This window comes from Triturus cristatus, chromosome 5_2 (genome assembly GCF_964204655.1).
Source record: "Triturus cristatus chromosome 5_2, aTriCri1.1, whole genome shotgun sequence".
Classification (NCBI taxonomy): domain Eukaryota; kingdom Metazoa; phylum Chordata; class Amphibia; order Caudata; family Salamandridae; genus Triturus; species Triturus cristatus.
The window spans coordinates 1077560987-1077581920 of record NC_140588.1 but is presented as its reverse complement, the minus strand read 5'-3'; the positions used below and the strand labels follow the sequence as shown (position 1 = coordinate 1077581920).

General features: G+C 46.4%; 1 protein-coding gene across 1 annotated transcript in view; it reads right to left on the bottom strand.

Moving 5' to 3' along the window:
• Positions 1 to 6187: 6187 nt before the first annotated feature.
• The window catches only part of FOXO4 (forkhead box O4), a 133301-nt gene continuing 118554 nt past the window's right edge, over positions 6188 to 20934 (bottom strand). The window contains exons 2-3 of the mRNA XM_085608410.1: positions 13989 to 15223; positions 6188 to 7798 (exon numbers count right to left, since the gene is read on the bottom strand). Coding sequence (XP_085464536.1) covers positions 14009 to 15223 — 1215 coding nt within the window. The 3' untranslated portion in view covers positions 6188 to 7798; positions 13989 to 14008. The remainder of the gene's footprint in view (positions 7799 to 13988; positions 15224 to 20934) is intronic.

The following is a 20934-nucleotide window of genomic DNA, read 5'->3' as shown; positions in this document are numbered from 1 at the left end:
AACCTCTTCCAACCAAGCCGAAAAACACATCCAACCAGGGGAAGTGACCACAAATCATTCAAAAGGAGATATATGCAAAGCCGCCACGGGGAATTCAATTCATACCTTTACTAGACAGCATCACCTAGCTCACTCTAGAGTTGGTCAAGCTTCCTTAAAAACCTGTTTGGCTAATTTTTTACTTGAAGGGTTAACTTTCCTCCTGAAAGGGTCGCTAACATTTTCCCCTTTATAGCAAAAGGTTACTATAAGGGAGGATATGCTAGCTATTCTAATGTAACACTTATGCTAATTAGCGACGATTCCACAATGTAGAAAAACATAGTATGGTTCTGCACGATATGAATCTTCACTGAAGTGGTACACGACCCATTGCTCTCCCCAGCTTTGTGTGTCTACCATAAGAAATAAAGGTATGAAAGACAAGAATTACCCTTGACTTAGCATATGCTTAAAAAAGAACCAACTCTGTGAGGAAACTGCCAGGGCTAACAAGCAAGTTGGATGCAAGTCCCAGGACTCTTAAGGTGATGTGCTTTTTTAGCTCCAGGAGTGTAAAACCGGTCAGGTGTTGTTTCCTCTGCTTCTAGAGGTGTAAGGCAGCAAGTGGGTTACAGGTGTGAGATGGGGCTCCATATACTTGTCCACTGTTAGTGCCTCACCGATTATTTTAAGTTGGCGATAGCTGCTAAAAATGATACCACTTAAGACAAGAACTGCAAAACCACTAGAATAAAGTGGTATAAAAGGAGGCCCCCCCATCCACCTTGTTAAAACTATATTCAAACTCCAGGATGGCTTCGAGGAGATTTTGGAGGAAGGACCTTTGAATTCCTTAACGGCAGGTATTTTAATAACTGACACATGCTTCCTGTTGTGCACGTACGCTGCTAGTGGCTGCCAAATGGAACTAAAGAGAAGTCTACGCCAACCCTGCTTTATGCAAATGTAATTAACAGCGGATGACATTCTGAACTGACGCTTTCAGAGGGTCCATCTGTAGTCCTTTTCACAGCTTGGCAGACATGAATTGTGGGCTTATGAGCCTCCTGCAAAATTTGCACAGACTCCTGTGGGAGATTACAGTAAGCAAAACTCCGACCTCAGATGGTAGATTGCTAGTATCAACTGACTGAGGTCCGAATGTCAGAGCTGACCCTCTTGCTGAGTCAGCAGGTCTGCTTCAAGTACTAACCTCCCGTGGGGATGTACGGACTTTTCTAGCAGCCTGGGATATTAAGGCTATCTCACCTAAGCTGGTGCCACAAGAATGAGGGGCATTAATAATTGCTGCATTTTGCTGCTGACAATGTATGGGATCAGAGGAACAGAGTAGGCAAGCATCCCTGACCAGTTCAACCATAGTGCACAGCCCATAGACTGTGGGTGTAGGAACCTGGAGATGAAGATTTGGCATCTAGTGTTCTGCACAGTGGCAAACAGACTGATTGCGGGACTGCCCAGGTTTTAAAGCAATTATCAACTATTTGGGGATTCATTTCCCATAACTGTGCTTACTGATGTGTCATGGTGAAGACATCCACAAAACTGCTATCCACTCCACTGGCAGCAGGGACGGCAGTCTCAATTGGGTACATCACCGTTCTGTCTGTTTTGATGAGTACTGTTTTGCCTATAATTAAAGAGAGAAATGCACAGTCCAAACTCTATTGCCTGTTGTTCTTGCACAGTGACGTGCATGCCACCCTATGAGTGAAGTGTCTGTGGTAATGATCACTTGCGGTAATGGGCCCAGGAATGGCTTGTCCAGCAACACATTTACTCTGTTCCACCATAGGAGTGTGCGCTGGGCTCTAGGCCGTGCCAACACTAGACATTTACATTGACGCTCTGCTTGTGATCATGGCCTTGCTAAGCACTCCTCTAACAGGCCTATGTGTAATCTTGCGGGCAGCTCTATGGATATGTATGAGGCCACCATCCAACAGTTTAATGAATGTCCTCACCAAGAATGGACAATGTCTGAAAAAGAGGCAGCAGTTGTTGGAATCCCATCCATCTCTCTTGATTTGACTTTTTCTGTGATGCAGCTTAGGAGATAGATCCTAGAAAAGGTTGAATCTGTTGTGGCTCGAAAGAAGACCTTTTGGCATTGGCTGTGAAACCTAGCCTGTGAAACAGAGACTGTGGCCAGAGTGTGCACTAGTCACTGTCAACCTATTATCTAGGTAAGTAAACATGAATGGTGGTTATGCGCTGGTGCACAGCGATGACCAATAAACAGTTGGTAAACACCCTTGGAATGTCATGACACTGAAGCGAAGTACTTTGGATGGGCAGTATTGTCCACTTGACACAGAAAGCTGTGATGCACTGGATGAAAGGGGATGGGAAAGTACGCATCCATGTCTAGGGTCATCATGGGGGGAATTGACTTGCAGGGCAGTCATCTTGTAGAGCTCTAACAGTATGTACCGGTTTAATGCCGGACATGCAGTTCCATCCGTTTTAGGGCTGAGGAAGTAGAGGGAGTAAAGTCCTTGACCCAGTTGGTGAGAGGGTACAGATTCGCTGGTACCTTTGGTTAAGGGCACCTGCACATCCTCCTGCAAGTCATAGGCGGTCTTAACTCATTGCATAGCGACGTGGAGGTTTGTTTGGTGGCATAGTATGGAGTATCCAGCTATACTACTGAAAGTACCCATTTGTCAGTTTATTTCCGGTCACTGTGACAGGAAGAAACTCAATCTTCCTCCCCAAACAGGTATTCATGGGAAATGAATAACAGGCAAGTCACGGATTAGTGGTGGTGGTGCCCCTGTTGGGAGTCACCTCAACCCCCTTGCTACGGTTTGCCTTATGCTCCTTGCACGCACTGAAAAGACTGCTACTGCTTCCATACCAGTCTGTAAATAAGGGTTAATGATATGGGGTTCTTCTTGGCTTAGGTCTTTGGTGTAATGCATACCCAGATACCTACATCTGCCTTCCAATCACCTCAGCAGTTTGTGTCCTTTTTCATCTTTTCCATCATGGAATCGATCATAGAACGAACAGGTGCTCACCGTCAAATGGGATACTGATAATTTGGTGCTGCACCTCTGGCCTAAAGCCCGAATCCCATCGCCTGGCGTGGCGTCGGAGGAGCACACGGATGTTTATGTCCCAGGAGGATGTGTTGACACATTCCAGTGAGCACCTGATGGTTGCGTTGGAGATTGCCTTCTCTTCCGCATCCATTTCCTGCGCTCTTTTGTAATGGGTCTCAGAGGTGTTTGAGCAACGACTCACTCGCCTCCCAGCTGTGGAATCATACCTGGAGAGCAGTCCAAGTAAACAGGCGATTCTCCAATGCATGGATGCCCCCACAGCCACCTGTATCCATGCCGTTTCAATCTTCTTGCTCTCTTGGTCTGGAGGAAGATCTTCCCGTTGCCTACCAGGAGACCATTTTATCTTGCAGCATGCACCAAGAGTCTGGCATAATCCGCCACCTGATGTACACTGGGTCAGCCTTTCATTTCTTTACGACCCCTGAAGTTACAGCTTGGTCCTAGACTGTGTCTTTAAAGTTCCCTGTGGGATATTTAATCATCCTTTTTAGCATGGAGAGGTGCTTGGACGACTGTTCGGTCCTGGAGAGGGTTTTAAAGAATAAATTAACTTCTTCCACAAAGTGTACATTTACTCTGCTATGTTGTGCTGTCCTTTGAATAATAATATCATGGTATACCGCAGTTTCATGCACTAGAGCAGCCTTGACTGGATAGGGCTCAAGGTCGTGGTTGCCTTGGGAATCTACCTGGTGATATTCCCAAGAATTGTTTCCATTCCTAGGTATTATGGGGTCATGGTATAGGTCCTGTGGGTCATAAGTGCTTCTGTGGTCAGAGTCTGAGTGATCTAAGTGAAAGAAAGATTCTGATGACTAAGGAGGTTGCAGTGTGCATGTCTGAGACAGTTCTCCACCTGCATCCCCCAAATCTGGAACAAGTTGCCTGAGAATGTACAAAAGGAACATTCCCTGCTCCCGTTTAGGAAAAAACTCAAGACAGTTCTCTTCCGGGAGGCCTGGGGCACGCAGTAACGTGCGCCATCCCCCACCTGGACTACGGTAGTACCCTCTCACAGCGCTTAGAGACCGCATGGTGATAATACGCTTCACAAATTCCAAATAACATAACATTTGATGGTGTGTGAGGCTGAGGAGGTGCTGCATGTGCGGTCAGGTGTTGGGGGAGGGGGTTGTCGTGTCTTCCTAGAGTCCAACTTTGGTACTAAGGCCTCTTGGCACAAAGTACAGGCTTTGTTTCAGAGCTGGGTTCGAAGCAGATTTTAACTTACAAGTGCGGTTTGTGGAGGCTAAGGGGTCAGGCCAGCATCAGTGAGTTTCGAGGCTTGAAGCCCTTTTGTCAGACTTTCCTGGTGTGAAGGTGGTCTCTAGAATCAAGAGGCTCTTGTGGCTTACCTCAAGGCTTGATGCTAGACTTATTCCGGAGTAGTGCTCGGTACTTGATGCGAGGGCACTTATGACATCTGTCACTGGAGAGCTGATCCTCTACCAATTGTGGTGGCATGAAAGCTCTAGGGGTTGTTTTTGTCTTGAGGCCTTTGTGTGCGAGAAATGGGAGTTCTTCCTGTTCCTCTGCTTCCAAAACTTCAGAGGACAGCACCTCCTCGCTCTGCTGCCCTTATGCCAGCTGAATGCCTCCAGGACTAGCTCTACTCCCTCAGCATTGGTGATGTTCTCTGGACCAAAAATGTCCAGTGTTGCGGAACCTTGACATTGCATCTTTTCGTGTGTCCAGCTTCTTTTGCACTGCAACGCCTTGCACACTAAGCTAATGAACTTCTCTAGGTCAGGAGACAGAGGTTGCACATATATTGCATGTCAGACCAGCGAAACGTAGTAGTCGGTCCTGGGGCTTGCACTGGAACATCTGAACCCGATGGTGGCAAAAAAGCATTAAAAAAAAAAAAAAAACACAATCTGAGGTGGAATCTTTGTCCTGGTGAACTGAAGGAGGGGTTACAGCACCTTGTGACCTAAAAGCTCTTTGGCAAAAACAAGTTGCAAACATTCACGCCCAACACTTGATGGCAGGAGTATGCAGAGCATACGTATTAAACATGCATGGTACAAACAATAGGTTATTCATATATGCTTTTTGAAGCTCATTAATTAATTGGTGGGATGATGCAGTCTGTGACTCGATTAAAACCTAGTAACACTTTTTTTTCTCTTACAACACAAGAACATGTATAAAAAGAAAGTTACTGGAAGCAGAAACCAATGTGCCTACCAAGGTCTGATGTTATACATGGGAAAACTACAGCAGAAGCCAAAGTCACCACAGAATAACGGTGGGATGTAGTAGCCATTTCTAAACACCAAAAGTGTGGGCTCTCCACAATGCATGGTGGAAAGCTAAGTAATAACGCTTTTAAATTCACAAATCTGTAGGCTGCAACCTCTTTCAAAATCCATTAGCTGGACTGCAGGACTTCTGGACAAGATTAGAAAGGTTCTGTATTAAGAATGAATTTCTTTACTGTGCTGTACATGGCAAATGACTTAATAATAGCAATTTACTCACTGTAACGTATCTTTCAACGTGCTATTCACTCCCCTGATGAATAGAATTAAAATTGATTTCATGAATTCTAAATGTCTTAAAAGTTTTGGGTTGTGACTTGAAATGCCCTGTGGTCCAATAGTAGAGGTGAATAGTTTGTAATCTAGGAAAGGTGTAGAGATTTAGCAATATGGCGAAAACTGAAAACAGCAGCTAAGCTAGTACAGTTACAAGCACACAGCCCCTTAAGGGCCAGAGAGGCTTGGTTGTTTGTCAGTTATCACACTGTTCAGGGGGGAATAGGAGTAGGAGAAGTGCTTAGCAATGGGGTTTGCCTAGTAGGAAATGAACGCCTTCTGCCATGCTTCCTGCTCACCTATCCTGGTCAGGATAAAACTACTGCTTTGTGCACATACATTCTAAACTCCTTTGGAGTGACACTGTCAAGAGATTCTTAAGCTTGGTCTCTTACCCATCATTACAAATCGGATGCCGGGGCTTTCAAAATGAACTGCAGTCTGCCATACTATCGGGGAGAAATGTGCACCTTAGTGATGGTCCAAGTGCATCACTAGAACCATCTCCAGCTAACTCTATGACACTGGTGTCCTTGCTGTACAGAAAAGTAAAGACAAGGGATGCAAGAGGGGTGGCAATACAGTAATGTTTTTTATAATTGCTGAGGAAGGAACATCACGTCACAAAATCATTAGGAAACACAGGCAATAATATACAAGGGTCCAAGTAAAAATAAAAAAGGAAAGATGGAAGAAGCCAGATACAGGTTTTGATGATCCTACAAAAGCACTAGCCAACAAGCGTTCTTAAAGTCTGACTCTATCAACTGAATTGCATCTATTCGTAGCTTATTTTCCAAGACTCCCCCTTGGTCTGTAACCCCCTCGGTTATGCCTGAATCTTTTCTGTAGTGTTCACCTCATTATCAAAGTTACAAAAAGTATTCTACACAAAATTACAAACTTTTAGTAGAAAATTGTTTTCATTCTCTTACATTTTTGCCTAATAATGCTCATAATTAAAATAGGTGATCTATATCTTTAAAAGTTTATAAAAAAGCTTTCTTGTTATTTGCAGCTACTTTTACTGGTAGATTACAAGGTAATGATCAAACTAGATCTTTAAAAAATACAAAAATCAACAGGTTACGCGGGAGGGAGGGATGAAAGCCAAACTCACAGATCCCCTCCCCCACCACATTTTATAAACCTGGTACTATAATCAGTTACAAACACCGCACCGACACAAGGCAGCTGTGGCAGGCATGCCTACCCTCAGTACCTTTGATTAAAAAACAAAATAAAAAGGCCTTCACCTCCACACAAGTGGTGGGAAAGGACCTCTGAAAACAGCCCAAGTCACCAATCCTGGATCAAAACTGGCTGTCCATGGTGTAGTCGTTTGTGCCTACGTGGATGCACCTCTACTCGTTATTACATTTGAATGACTCAGCCACAACCAAAATGCGACCCTGTGAAAGGCTTCTGGTATCCTGTGAAAAAATGAAATGTATTGCAGTTATGGCTCTGAGCCTGCAAAGAAATAACAGTCCCTGGCAATCACACAGCAGGAGGCAGTTAAAAGGGCAAATGATGGCAAGCTAGCATGTTTTCCTGACAGTCTGTAGTAACAGGAGGATTTCAGGAAGTAATGCTGTCTGTCCAATGTCTGCTTATAACACAGAATACATGACCCACCCGTCTCTGCAGATTGACCAGAAATTGTCCACATACATTCTTGTACACATTACAAGTGAATCTTTTAGCTCTGATCCTGTTTCCACATCTCCAACGACCCTCCTTCCTCTAGGACTTGAGAGCAGGAGACCTAAGAGGGCAAAGGCTGGTTTATGGTGGTGCCCTGTCCCCACCTAAGTGCATTGGGCAAAGAAGATGGCTGGTGCTCTTCTGTGCAGAAGAAAAGCAAGCAACGCTGAGCAGGCGCTCTTGGAGTCAGTAGCCATCCATACACCACAATGGTGAGCTGTCCATAAATCAAGGTGCGTTCCGAGAGCCATCTCAAGCGTGGGCGTATTAGGTGGCCACAGGAGGAAGACCCACACCATATCTGGAACGAATATCCTAGTTGCTAAGCTGAAGGATGTTCCAACTGGGTGAAAGCCTCCAGAGAGTGGGCACAATTGCCTTGTCACTGCCACAGATGCTGTCTAGTTCTCCAAGGACATTACTTCGTGTCTGAGAAGCGAAGATGAAATAGTTGATCCAGGGATGGTCTGATGAAATCTTTAGATAAAAAAAAACATAAGGAGAAATCATTAACATAAGGTATCAATTGTTCAACATCTCTAGTCCTTTCTAGCTCTTGGTGAGTAGGTGGGAGGCCACTAAACAAACACTACTCCAGGGAGCAAAGCCAAAAGTAGATTTTCCTGGCGACTGGAACATTCTTTTCAGTTAAGGAAAGCAGTACAAACAAACGTGCTGCTGCCTGCAACAGTAAAGTGTCTATTAAACACTAACAATTTAAACTAAAGAAAGAGCTATTAGCCACAACATGGGCACTCATTAGTAAGTGGGTGTGCGGAGGCTGAGGAAATGAGGCAGTAAGTATGTAAAACAGAGTATCTAAGATAGTGGGTGTTTTTTTTACCAGCTCTAAAAATGACATCACTTAAAAATGTTGAGCCTTCGCTCACGATAGCCTCATCCCAAAGCTGTGTGCGACCAACTTACATGCGTTTTCAGATACGCAATATTCCAGCACAGATTAAATAAGAGGGTGAATGTTTGGAAAGAGGGAGAGCAAGGACGAGAGTACAAGGATCCCCTTTCAGATACATTTCCCATACTCTGCTGAATACTTTTTGTACCAATAGTTTGGGGCCCTATTGCTAATGCTGTGAGGGGTACATAGCACATACCGGCCAAGGCGTTATCAAAACAAGATCTATCAAAACTCATAGCTTTTCAAAGCCAGTGATATTGCCTTTGTTCTGGTGAAAAGAGCGCAAATCTACTAGAGCACCTAAACTACTCTAATGTCCTAGGACTTTGAAATGCAAACGACTTCCCCACCTGCCTATAGTGGATTTAGACACAATGCACTGGAGGAAGAGGACCATATATTTGAAATACATGCTCTGAAGCATTTCAACCTCTGCAGGTAGAACTTCTGAGCTCTAGAAACATCTACACTGCGTAATGCTTCCTATGCTGAAGTAGCATACGTTTCTAAGCTGCAAGAATAAGCCCACCAATATAGTGTCAATAGTGTATTTTAAAACTTCTAAATAGCTTCACAATTTAATTTTTAAAAAAAAACTAGGACCATCTGAACTTTGTGTAGTTTTTCTAGTGTTCTGAGCAGTGCTGCAATGTCGTCCTCTGGCAACTTGAGAAGAATAAAGGGATAATGCTCAGGTGCGAGTTCTGCTGACAAGGAAGAGTGTGAGCCAATTTGTAGGACTGGGGTCCAGATACACGAAGAACTGGTTGCAAAATACTGGCTGCACTTGCAACCAGTATTTGAGACCAGTGTGTGTAGGAGGCTGGCTCTATTGATACTATACAAAAGTAGGGTATAGTGTGTACAGAGTCCAGGGAGTCCCCAGAGATATTGCAGAGGTTAAATTAAGTAAGTATTAACAGCTCTCTTTGTGGTAGTGTGGGTTCTCAATAAGGCTTATCCAAGCATTAATTGTATTCACTCAATCAAAACTGATGGCATACACTAAGACTAAATCCAGACCAATCAGGTAAGTATAAAAAAATATATACTTCTGTTTTATTTTTAGAGCCAAGCCGGACTTGGTACAGGTAGGAAAACTGTACTTTCAATCATAGAAAATTCCAATAAGTGCAACTGGTAATTGATTTACAATCGTTACAGGTTTCTACTAGTTCAAAAAGCAGTTTAAATTACACAGGAATTACTTTTAGAATTCTTTTGGATTACTTTTAGATTACAACACCTCGGGGTGGTATGCCTAGATATCACACCGGGGATCTCACAATACAAGGTAAGCAAGACTGCGTCTTACTTTCCATACAAAAGTTCAACTTGACAGAGAACGTTATAGGAAAAAAAACAACAACAAAAAAAAAAAAACACGTAACATGGGTTCGTACGGGAGAAAAATGGTTATCGGTTTTACAGGTAAGTAAGCAACTTACAGGTGAGAGTTTTGGGGGTTAGGACCAAGGTTCCCCAAGGTCTAGGTAGGCCCTCAAATCTCACCACTCGGGCGGTCGGGTACAGAGTGCAGGGGGCCAACGTTAGCCAATGGGGCTAAAAGGGTCTTTGGTCAGGAGGTGATTACAAGCAGGCCACTCAAGTGTGGGAGCAAAACTCCTGGGGTTAAAGGTCAGCACTGCATGAGCCAACAATCAGCACAGGAGCTGCACCACCAGCAGCACAGGGTGGCCGGGTGCAGAGTGCCAAGGAGACATCAGGGACAAGGATGATGCCAATGGAGACCTTTGGTTTGGCGAAGAGGCTGCAGGCTCGGGCAGGGAGAGATCCTGAAGGCGACCAATGGCTGGATAGTTAAGTAGGGTTCTTGGAGGATATTGGATGGGCCACCCAAGGCCGTGGGGACTCAAGTGCAGGGTTGTCTTTTGGCGTCTGGTCTTCTTACCAGCTCCGGGTGGTGGTGGGAGTTTCAGGGGGCAGGGACCCGTCAGGTTGAGACTGCAGGCGCCGTCTTGAAGCTTGAGGGAGGTCAGGGATCACCAGATGCCAGGTCAGGGTCACTGGGGAGACCTCCTCGTGGTAATGGGCCACTCTAACTCAGGCCATTGGCATTGGGTGCAAAACCGCAGAGCCGCCTGGTTGCGGGTTCTGATCTTGGAGTCTTTGTCGAGCAAATCTGGTGCTCACAGGAGACAGTCTGTAAGGTGAGGTCAGGGCAGGTCCTCTGGGCGGCTGCTGGCTATGCCGGTTTCTTCGCTGTAGGCAGGTCCGAGTCAGGACAGGCCGCTAGGGCTTGGGCCAAAGCAGTAGGTGCCCTCTTCTTCCTGGGTCAGCATGGCTCTTCATCCTTCTTTCTTCCTCGAATCTGAGGAGGCAAGGTTCAGGGTTGCCCCTAACTACTAAATTTACGGGTGTTACAGGGCTTAGCAAGTTGGGACCAATGGCACCTTCCTTGGTGTGAGTGCACCCCCTATTATGCCACCCTCCAGTGGGAGGGGGGCATAAGCCTCTGACTTGTTGGGTTCGCTCCTCAGGGGTGGGATAGGCAAAGGTAGGCACACCTCACCTCCTAGCTCGGTTTTCCCGCCGATTCTCCTTCCCAAAGTGGGGGTCAGAACCAGTGGGAGCCAGTTGCTGGGGCAGCAAAAGGCAGGGTCAGCGTACAAAAGCAGTAGGCCTTTGAAGCTTCCCCTTTCATGAACCCAACCCACCATGGGGGAGGAGGCATGACACCTCTGCCCAGGATGGACTTTGTTTCTGCACCCAGAGAGCGGAGGCTCTCTACCCAGGGGTCCAGAAACCAGTCGGGTGGTGGCAAATGGCAGGCAGCCATTCAGGAACCACACCAGGGCAGTCGCTTTTCAGGGGGCATCTCTAAGATACCCTCGGAGTGCATTTTACATTAAATCCCACACTGGCATCAGTGTGGGTTTAATGTGCTAAGAAGTTTGCTACCAAATTTCCCAGGTTTTAGTAAAGCCATCATGAAGCTGTGGAGTTCGTAATGACCAACTACCAGACCATATAATCTTTATGGCTTTACTACACTGACAATGTCTAAGAATGGACTTGGACATTATGGCCTCACCTGTGGGCTAGTGCACCCTTCTAGAGGGGTGACCTACCTAGGCCCCAGACAGAGGATTACAGGCATGGCACAGAGGGATGAGTGCCATGTCCACTCTTCCCTTTTCTCTGCACCAAAACACGCAGTCAGCAATGGCAGTGTTTGGGTGTTAAGGTACAGGGCCTATAAGGGAGGCACAATAGGTGCTGCAGCCCTAAGAGGCCTTCCCTGGTCACAGTGCCCTTGGTCCCATGGTGCCTTTTACAAGGGGCTTACCTGTGGCCAGAGAGGAGCCAATTGGGGGCACAAAGGTACTGCTTTGGTTAAGAACACAGGCCCTGGAAACCTGATTAGCAGGGACCCAGGGCACACCAAGTCAAAGTGCATCATGTGTTAGACAAAAAGTGGGGGGTAACCATGCAAAAAGGGTCAATTTCCTACAGTGTAGTAATTTGTGAACCGACCTATGTACTAATAGGTCAGTTTGGGGATTACTGAATCCTAGTTTGTCACAATTCGACCTACCTCAAGAATATCAATGAAGTAGGCTGCAAATTGAGAACCACTAGGATTCCCAGCAATCACAGGGATGGTGGCCTTTTAAATACAGCCCGGGATGACTTGAAAACCCCCCACAAATGAGAAGTGTATGTTAAATGTTTTTAAGAGTAGCGAGTGGTCCATAAGACTTATTTTCTCTGCCCAAAGAACTGTCACCCAAGCTATGATACTATCTAGGTTAGATTACGACAACATCCTGTACTTGGGGACAGACAAGGCTGTGTTCAGAGGCATCAAATGGACCAGAACTCTGCCACCAGGCTTCTGTTCTGGCTTACTGAACATTCCGTTGCCTTCACTGGCTCAGTTGACAAGCGAATTATTTTAATGCACTCTGTTTCACATACAAACTCAACTCGCGCTCGGGACCTCGGTACCTGCAAAAACTTGCTGTGCCCTACCACTCCCTTTACACTTTGCACTCGAGGAATCGATCCCTCTTTACAGTTCCATCCGGATCGGTGGTCACTCTCTCTCTTATCTGGGCCCAAGTTATGGAATACTCTCCCCGAGTGTCTGAGATGCTGCACCTCCCTAACCACTTTCCGCAAAGAATTTAAAAACTGGTTATTTTAGGTCTCACTTCTAAGCTGTCTCACCTGTCCTCAAAGAGCTGGGAAACACTATGGAAAGCTAGGCGCCATGCAAGAACTTAATAATAATAATTTAGATTTGCACATAAGAAAAGGCATTTTTGCGGTTGCAAATGGTCCGATTCTGCACGTTGGACCCTTTGCGAACACATAAAGGCTCCGTACATTTTGACCTTGGTTACTTACAACCAGAAGGCGCAGGAGGGAGCCGAAGAGTCATGCTCCTATTGATTAATGGGGGCAGGGTAGCTTAGTTACCTTGTTTACTGAAACTAGGTGTGCTTGGAAGCAGGCAAATTACCAGTGTGAAGCACAATCAAAAATGGTCGTGTTCAAACATTAAACAAATCATCAGTCCTATACCACCAGAATTATGTTCCCTTACTCATCTGAAGATTTGAGTGGTCTTACAGCCCAACCATCAAGTTATCTTTTCCAAAACACCCAGGCGCACAAGGCTGCTGTGACAGGGCAAGGGGATAACTTTCACACATTTTTAATAAACAGATTATAAACCATCAAAAGGGTAACTCAAAAAAAAGTGGTTTTGAGATGGATATTTTTGGTCCCACAGTTTTTATGCCTGGAAATCCGCATGGAAAGGATTTTTTGGCAAAAAATCTCTGGAGATGAAAGAAAACTGTCCTACTCTCTTTTGTACAAAAGATTCAGCAAAAATGGGTACAACACATATTTCTGGTAACAGTGCATGTCACATGGTCAAAAGTAAATAGAGAGGGAATGTAATTTCCCAAGCCAATGCTATTCCAAGACTAAGGCTAGGCGAGACCTGCATATGCTTTGGACAGCTGCTTCAAAGTGGCCCAGGTTAGCAACAACTTTCACGCATAACCGCTGGAGCTGTGTTGGTGATGAGCCAGACAGCTTCATATTTAGTGGCAGTCTTGTTAGTGAGGTTAGTGAGTTAGCTCCACTTCTGTAGTTTCTCAGATTGAGAGTTAATTCACTCTGGTGGGTCAGTGAATAGGGAGGTTCGTTGACTTGTATGCGCACACTCGCAATGTACATATAATTAAAAAGGGATAAAACAACTTAGCATTTCATGTTCCCATCTTACACTAAAAATAAAATAAAGACAGAGAGAACCCTAACAATGAGAAGAACACGGTTACTCAACTCAGACGAGTATAGGTTAGATATTAACAGCATCCCCTGCTTGGTCTAGGATCTTTATCTACTATTCTACAATTCTCCTTCAAGGCAAATCTTGTGATTTCCATATAAAAAAGGCCCTCCTACGTAGCTGTAGATTTCAACAGCTGAACAAAAGCAAACCCAGGCCATTATTAAAACATCATTAATGTCACACTGCTAGCCGGAGGCTCAGATAACTCTAGGAAGAGGTGTGGTGCAGCGCCCAGGGCGACTGACTCCGGAATCTGGGGATCACGGTTCGATCCCCGACGGCAGATTAGCCCAGCACCATATGACTCTGGGCAATAGCTTGCATAATCTTCCGATGGCCCCCAGCGCCTAGAGACCCTTACGGGTGATTGTTCGCGCTTTACAAATGTGGATTATATATTACATCACTCTTACCTTTCACGTTCACTCAAGCCTTAGCTGGGGACCCAGCTGTGAGTAGAGGCTTGTGAAGTGTTGGGATAGTTCATGCTGTGCAACGTGGACTCAAAGTCTAGTCCCTCAATACCATCTCCGTCCATGAGGTCACTATTGATAATATCATCTACGTCGCATTCCAAATTCTCTAGGAACATATCAAAGTCCAGGTCTGTGGGCAGCTTGTCTTCTCTCACATTGCTGAATGACATCGTGCCAGCAGACGACATAGGCGGCAAGGTACCCAAGGTGCCTGCAGGGCTGGCAGAACCCTGAACCAGACCCTTCGAAACAGACAAGCTTGCTGTGTTCTGCGGTGACACCAACAGTGTAAGGGTGGTTGGCAGAGAAAGGACACCCAAGGAGGTCTGCTGTTGCCCTTGCATACTCCCCATGTGGAGCTGCTTGTTTTCAGGGGTAAATCCGCCTAACAAAATTAGGTTGTGGCTGCTGATACGGTTCCCTGTCAAGAGGGGATCCACTTGTGTCATCATGACATCACTGGGAGGGGGCGAATCTGACGTCAAGAGGGCTTCCAGTGTCTGCGAGCCAGAGTAGTGACTGGCAGAACGCTGCAGTGAGATATCTACAGGGTTAAACAAAGAGTTACCAAATGACGAAGCATGACTGGCTGTGCCTTGCTGTCGCAAAGAGAAGCTTGCGCTCCTTGGCATCAGACTGCTGTTTACGGATTGTTGGGCTGGGAGAATAGAGGAGCTGGGTGACATGAGATTTAAACCATCAATGAGCTCCAGCTCTTCAGTTACTGTTGGAGGGACATTGGTAGAGGTGCTTGAGAACACCAGAGACTGATGAAGGTGCTCATCAGCCAGGTCATCCTGATCATTCATGATGGGAGACAGCCTAGAGCTGATGGTGCTCGCATTAGAGCTTGTCCGTGGCCGGAAGCTTGTCCACACATCAGAGTCATCGTTACTCCTAGAGGAAGGGCTGCCGGGCCACTTCGGGAACTGAGAGCCTGGGCTGTCAGCTGTTCCATCTGGAGAAGCTGGCATGGTGGCCTTCTTCCTTGACACCTTGCTCCTTGCCTTTTGCAACTTGCTGTTGTTGTCCATAGAAGCAGCCCGTCTCCGGGGAGCCTTTCCACTTTTGCCACCATCTGGGTTCAGCATCCACCAGGAACTCTTCCCCGTTGCCTCGTTGTGGACTTTAATGAACTTGCTATGAAGAGATAGGTTGTGTCTGATCGAGTTCTAAACAAAAAGAAAAAACAAAATAAGACACAGGAAAATAGTCACATGATGCAACACTTTCAACAATTTAAACCCTGTGCCAATGTAATCAGCTTTCGCCATTCCTATTTCCACCCCTAAAGGACACCTGACAATTCTGTATGAACTCCCTCACAGCCAGGCAGAGCATGTGAAACAAAAAAAAGTCTAAAATTCAAACACTAAAGCAACCACACTGTTGAATAAGTGCCCAAACTAATTTTTGCAAACAGGTATTAACCACCAACGATGAACTATGGTGGGAGAATGGTACGGTCCTAAGAATTCCAACTAAGCAGTGTCTAGAAACAAGAAATGTCATATTAGAGAACAATGCACGTTTGCGCAAGTAAGGGAGAGGAACATATTTTTGCTAGACATCAAAGTAGCAATGTTAATGGTGAAATTTCAACTAATAGATACGCCAACGGATGTCTCACAGTAAAAATAGGGCATACAGTAATGTTCAGGGCCCAATATACAAACCGTAACAATAGGCAATGGATAGAGCCAAGTGGAGCCAAGCTTGTACTAGAGTCACCAATTATGATGTAATGAGGGTCTTAGGACGCAACTATCAAACATGGTGTTGTGGATTGTTGGGTAAAGCAACATAGAAAGTGTAGGAGCAGGGAAGTGAAGGAGACAAGCACCATAGAGAACAAGGGGAGGGATCAAGAAAACACATGCACTACTATGCAGTGCTGAAAAAAAAATAAACTAGCTCTGCCAAAGCCAACAGGTCAGGAGTGAACCACCACCCTTTTGGCTTGGTCAATATTTGCTTTATCATGGTTTCTGCAACATTTTATTGCTGGGGATGCGGATGGGTCCTTGTCAATTAAAAATGAAAAAGGGTAAAAGCAAATATATATCTTCATCTCAAAAACAATACATGGTCTAGTAGTTTGTGGTACTCATGCAGGGTCACAGAACAAAATACAGGACGAAGTCTCCAGATACAGAGTAGCAAGCTGCACAGACTAGAGTGCACATTACAAGTGAGGGATTGTCAGGTGTGTAGCCAGAAAGTTAGGGCACTTTAAGAAGGTGATAATGGCCAGACAGTACATCAATATTCTCAATATGTTGAATTGGTGGTGGTGGCTGTAGATCTGGAATAAGCCACCAAAGAGGGACACCAACATGAGTACCATTCTAGACTTGGAGTTTAGATTTGTCCTTAGAAAGCTAAATCCACAAACAAATTCACAGAGAATCAGGAGAAAGCAAATTCAAATGTACCCCATTGTGGAGCGAAGACAAATTACTGGGCCACCAGAAGGTTTGAGGGTAACTGAGAACCAGGAGGCAGATGAAACTGCAAAAGAGGCTGCAGAGGGAGAATCTCCAGAGTGAGACCTACTCCAGCTCCTACTGTGCCTAAGATTTCAGCAGTTTGTCATTACAACCAGGGTAAATATTTTCCTTGCACAACAGGTTGCCAGTGGGGGTAATGGAAGTATACTTGGCACTTATTCTCTCTACCCGTTGGAGTTAGAGCTATATATCAAGTACTTCTCTTTAAGGGTAGCACCCCTATTGGTCCTGAAAGAGATAATGCAAAGGCATCTAGGATGATTTTGATTATTAGCATGCCCGGCAGCACTTTTCGAAAGTCCTTATCCCTGCCATTGTCTCATCAAGACTTACCTAGAAAAATTATGCAAAGGCACCAGGGTTCAAATCTGGTCCCAGCGAAAAAAATAAATAAAAAATTGGGATACTCACAAGGTTAGCACAAGTAGAGCAACAGAGAGCAGAGCGCATTAAAAGGGTCTGGTAAGAGCTGGCCATTTTGGATGAGGCCCGGAGCACTGCAGAAGAGGTGCCCTGGTGGCCCAGAGAGAGGCCAGACAGAAGGAAACCGAAAAGTCAAAACCTTGCTTCTCAACACTGTTACTCTGGCCGAGTCAGCACTGCAGCTGTAGTGTTGTGCGCCACCACTGAGACTTTGAATCACAAGTCAATAGTTGTACTACATGCTTTTATTTTGAAATTGACTTCATCCTTCTGAGATAATTTTTCCTCAGTGAACTGGCAAACATTGGAGCTATCCTGTTCCTAGGTTAACTGATGACTATTTGGATTTAAATCGGGTGTGGGAGGGATGGGCGGAAATAGAAGCTAGGAGGCTTGATGTGTTTAGCAATGTTTCCATTTTATTTGAAAATTTGAGAGGAAATAAGGAGTTCTCGTTGAGTTGATATCCAGGCTTGTTGTTCCCCTGGTTTCTTCTGTACCGCGGTCCCTCGGTTCACTCACTGTCCTGGCCGCAACTCTGAGTTGCGGCGGCGTTCTCGCACCTCCTGGGGGAACTAGGATCCACCAATCCTCACACCACTCCTCTCCTTTGTCCTGGTTCTCGCTGTTGTTGCCATCCCATTTCCCCGGCGTCTCCATCTTCTCTGCTTCGGCGTCCTGCAGCTTCTCCTGGCTACATCTTCCTGCTTCTTCCTCGCGTCTTCCGTATCCGCCTTTTCTTCACCTTCCGGCGTCTCGGATTGGTCCTCCTCCGCGGAGCCACCTGCTTCTTCCTGCAGGGCAGAGGTCGGGAGCAACAGGTTAACCCTTGCTATCCCCGAGCATTCCTTGGTCCATGATGCCTCCGGTTTCAAGGAAAGTTAACGGGGTTTCAGGGCATTACTCTCGGGTTCCTCCTCACATGAGGTGACTGAAGTTAACAGCAAATACTTGAAATAGAAATCGTGATTTATTATTGCTCCTGTGATCATTGTAACGATGAGCTCTTAATAGCATTCATGAATTTGTTGATTGGGTGTGAAGTTGCTATATCATATGTTCAGAATCAGATGATACAGACCACTAGGTCATTATGCACAAATGTCTCGCCCGAAAAATAGCTGGAAGAAGTCGTGTGAAATTCCTCAAAGGAATGATATCCCACAAGATGGAAGACACCGATTCAACACTGCACTTCAGTGGGAAGCTGATTCGATTACTTAGGTGTCCAAAATTACATGCAGGAAAGTGGTTTGCATGGAGTTTGAGTAAGGACTTGACAGCAGCGAGACAAGCTGCATCTCGTACCACTTAGAGGCCCTCCCTTCGAAAGTTCCAGCAGGGTATTTCAGAGAAGTAAATTCACTCCTTGGTGCTTTGCTATAGGGCTGGGGAAGGCTATTCATCTATTAGATGGGGATGGTAGGAGTACTCCTAATTATGAAGGTTATTTTTCAGTGCAGGTATAATGGCCGATGCGATAGATATGAGGCCACAGATGTGGAAGGCGTGGAGGTGATAAAATACCTGAGGGGGATGAGTGGGTTGTAAGTGCTGATGTGAAACAAACACACGCATACCCTAGAACCTTCCACGTAGCGCAATGCATACCGCCATACTAATAGCGTACTCCCGAGATACTCTTCTGGATCCTTCGGAGGCCGAGAGGTGGAGTTGGCACATATGATAAGCCAGCATGGTCAGACAGAGGGATCAAGATGGTGGGGAACTTTTAAAGGGATGGTGAACTCTGCACCTCTGAATTACTTCAGAAGGAGTTTAAACTGGAGTGCTGCCAATTTATTGCCTTTATGGCTCTTGTGAATGCAGTGCGAGTCCCCTGGGGTTTGGATGCTGGTGGGCCATCAAGGAACCATGCCTTAGTGTTAATGTTGACACACGGGTCTGGTAGAAGAGGAGTGTTGACGCTGCACTCCATGCTTGCACTGGCGTTTTACTTTGATATTACAGTTGTCAAGAAAAAACGGAGGACTAACCTTAAAAAAGAACTGTTGGAGAAACTGATAGGGAATGGTCCTGCATGCTGGAATACGTCAAGTCAATCTGCAGCAGTCAGTCACTGAAGTATACACAAATTAACTATTTACGCCAGTCTTACCAGGCACATGCCAGGATTGCTAAGATATACTCGGTGCCTCTGACCTTTGCACACAATAAAGGGCCCTTCAGGCCGACATTCATCATATGGTGCGAGACCGTGGGGTAAAAGGGCAGTTTTGGATGCAGGTCCTTTCCTCAATTAAAACCTTGCCGGCACTCGTCTGGGGGCAACTCCTGATCTGATCCGGATTCCGCCGCGTACGTAGCTGCTAGCAGCCCGGACGATCGCCCGCAACGTCTCACTCCTGGAGATCTGTGACGCCCGATATCAGAACATTGAAGTGGTGAGGAGCGCTGGGGGGCTGCTGCTCAAGCGGGGTGTCGGGCTGCTGGCTGCTCCCCCTGCCTGTGCGCTTATCTGTTGCAACCGGACCTGCTTGTTGCAGGCCATCTCAGCCCCTCGCGCCCTCCCGACCTTAATTTCCCCAGTCTACAGTCCCGCTACCGGATCCGGTTGGCTGGACTACAGGAGTGAGCCCCTACAAGTAATGCTGGGCCCCCTGCAGTATAACACCTCCACCAATGTGCTGAACATAGCTAACTGCACTGAGCTCTAATTGTGGTGTCAACATTGCCCTGTACTGCAGAAACTACTGGTCGTCTCCCCTGCCCGTGAGCTTGATTGCTTCGTCCCGTGCCTGTGCGCTGCCGGCCACCTCGGCCCCTCGCGCCTTCCCGGATCGGGGCTTCCTATATGGCCACATAATTAGCAGGTCTGGCCGGCTGCTTGGGATGCGGAAACTCCTGCTGACACTTGTGAACTTTTGCGCCCTAACTAGCCCCCGCTGCACGATGCTGGGTACGCGGCAAGGGGTGCGGCCTGCGGTGCCAGTCCTGCCCTGCTGAAGCCATTTGGCGCTCCACCGTCCCAGACCCCAGGCTCCTCACGGCCCCACAATCTAGCAGCTAGGGCTCCCTCAGACATCCGAAAAGTGTGTTGACAGCGCAGAGGTGCTGTGCACACTCTAATAAATACCCACCTTGAGAGCGATATTTGGCTTGCTTCTGAAACAGCGCCAGGGCGTATTGCACACTAAAAACATTGGATAATGGTGACCGACGCCTGACCCCAAAATTGGCGCCCAAAACAAAATCGACATTCAAGCTGACCTGGGCGATCTAACGCTGCACCCGGGGATCCTCCCTCATCTACACAGCTTCTCCTGGCAAGAGCTCCTCAGCGGATATCATGGGGGGTCGTTTCTCACCCTCCTACAGCCCCTGCGTTAATTTACTAGTCCTACAAAGCATGAAGTTGTCCGCCAGTTCTACCACACTTGTCTCAGCAATCTTAATGGCGCGTAGAGCATCCGACATGTTTGATACTTACCTCGTTTTCATGGCTCCATCATTATATAGATCAACTAGTTCCTATTGCAAAAGAGAGGGATATAGGAGACGCCCCGCCTGATCCGATAATGGCGGTTGTCTCTCCCTTGTTGCCTCCTCACGACATTACTCTCCTCCATGAGAGACTAGCGGACACGGACTCTGGCCTAAAGCTGCTCTCCGCTCTTCAATCACCTCCACTCGAACGACAGATATAATTGGGGATGGCTGAATGTTACACTAAGATCAATAGTCCCCTGCCTGACCCAAAGATGTCTGCCATAGTGGTGCCCACCACATTGTTTTACTTCCCTGGGACAATAATTGGACATTGACCAGATCTTGAACCTATCCCCTAACTTGCTTACACATCAGGAATTCGAACCTGCGGAACTTACCCCACACTGTAGAGACCAAGCGAATTGGCCAATGCCCAGTGGAGCTATCAAATAGCTAAAGAGGTGACTGGTTGTGGGCTCGTTTCCCCATCCCCCGGGCTG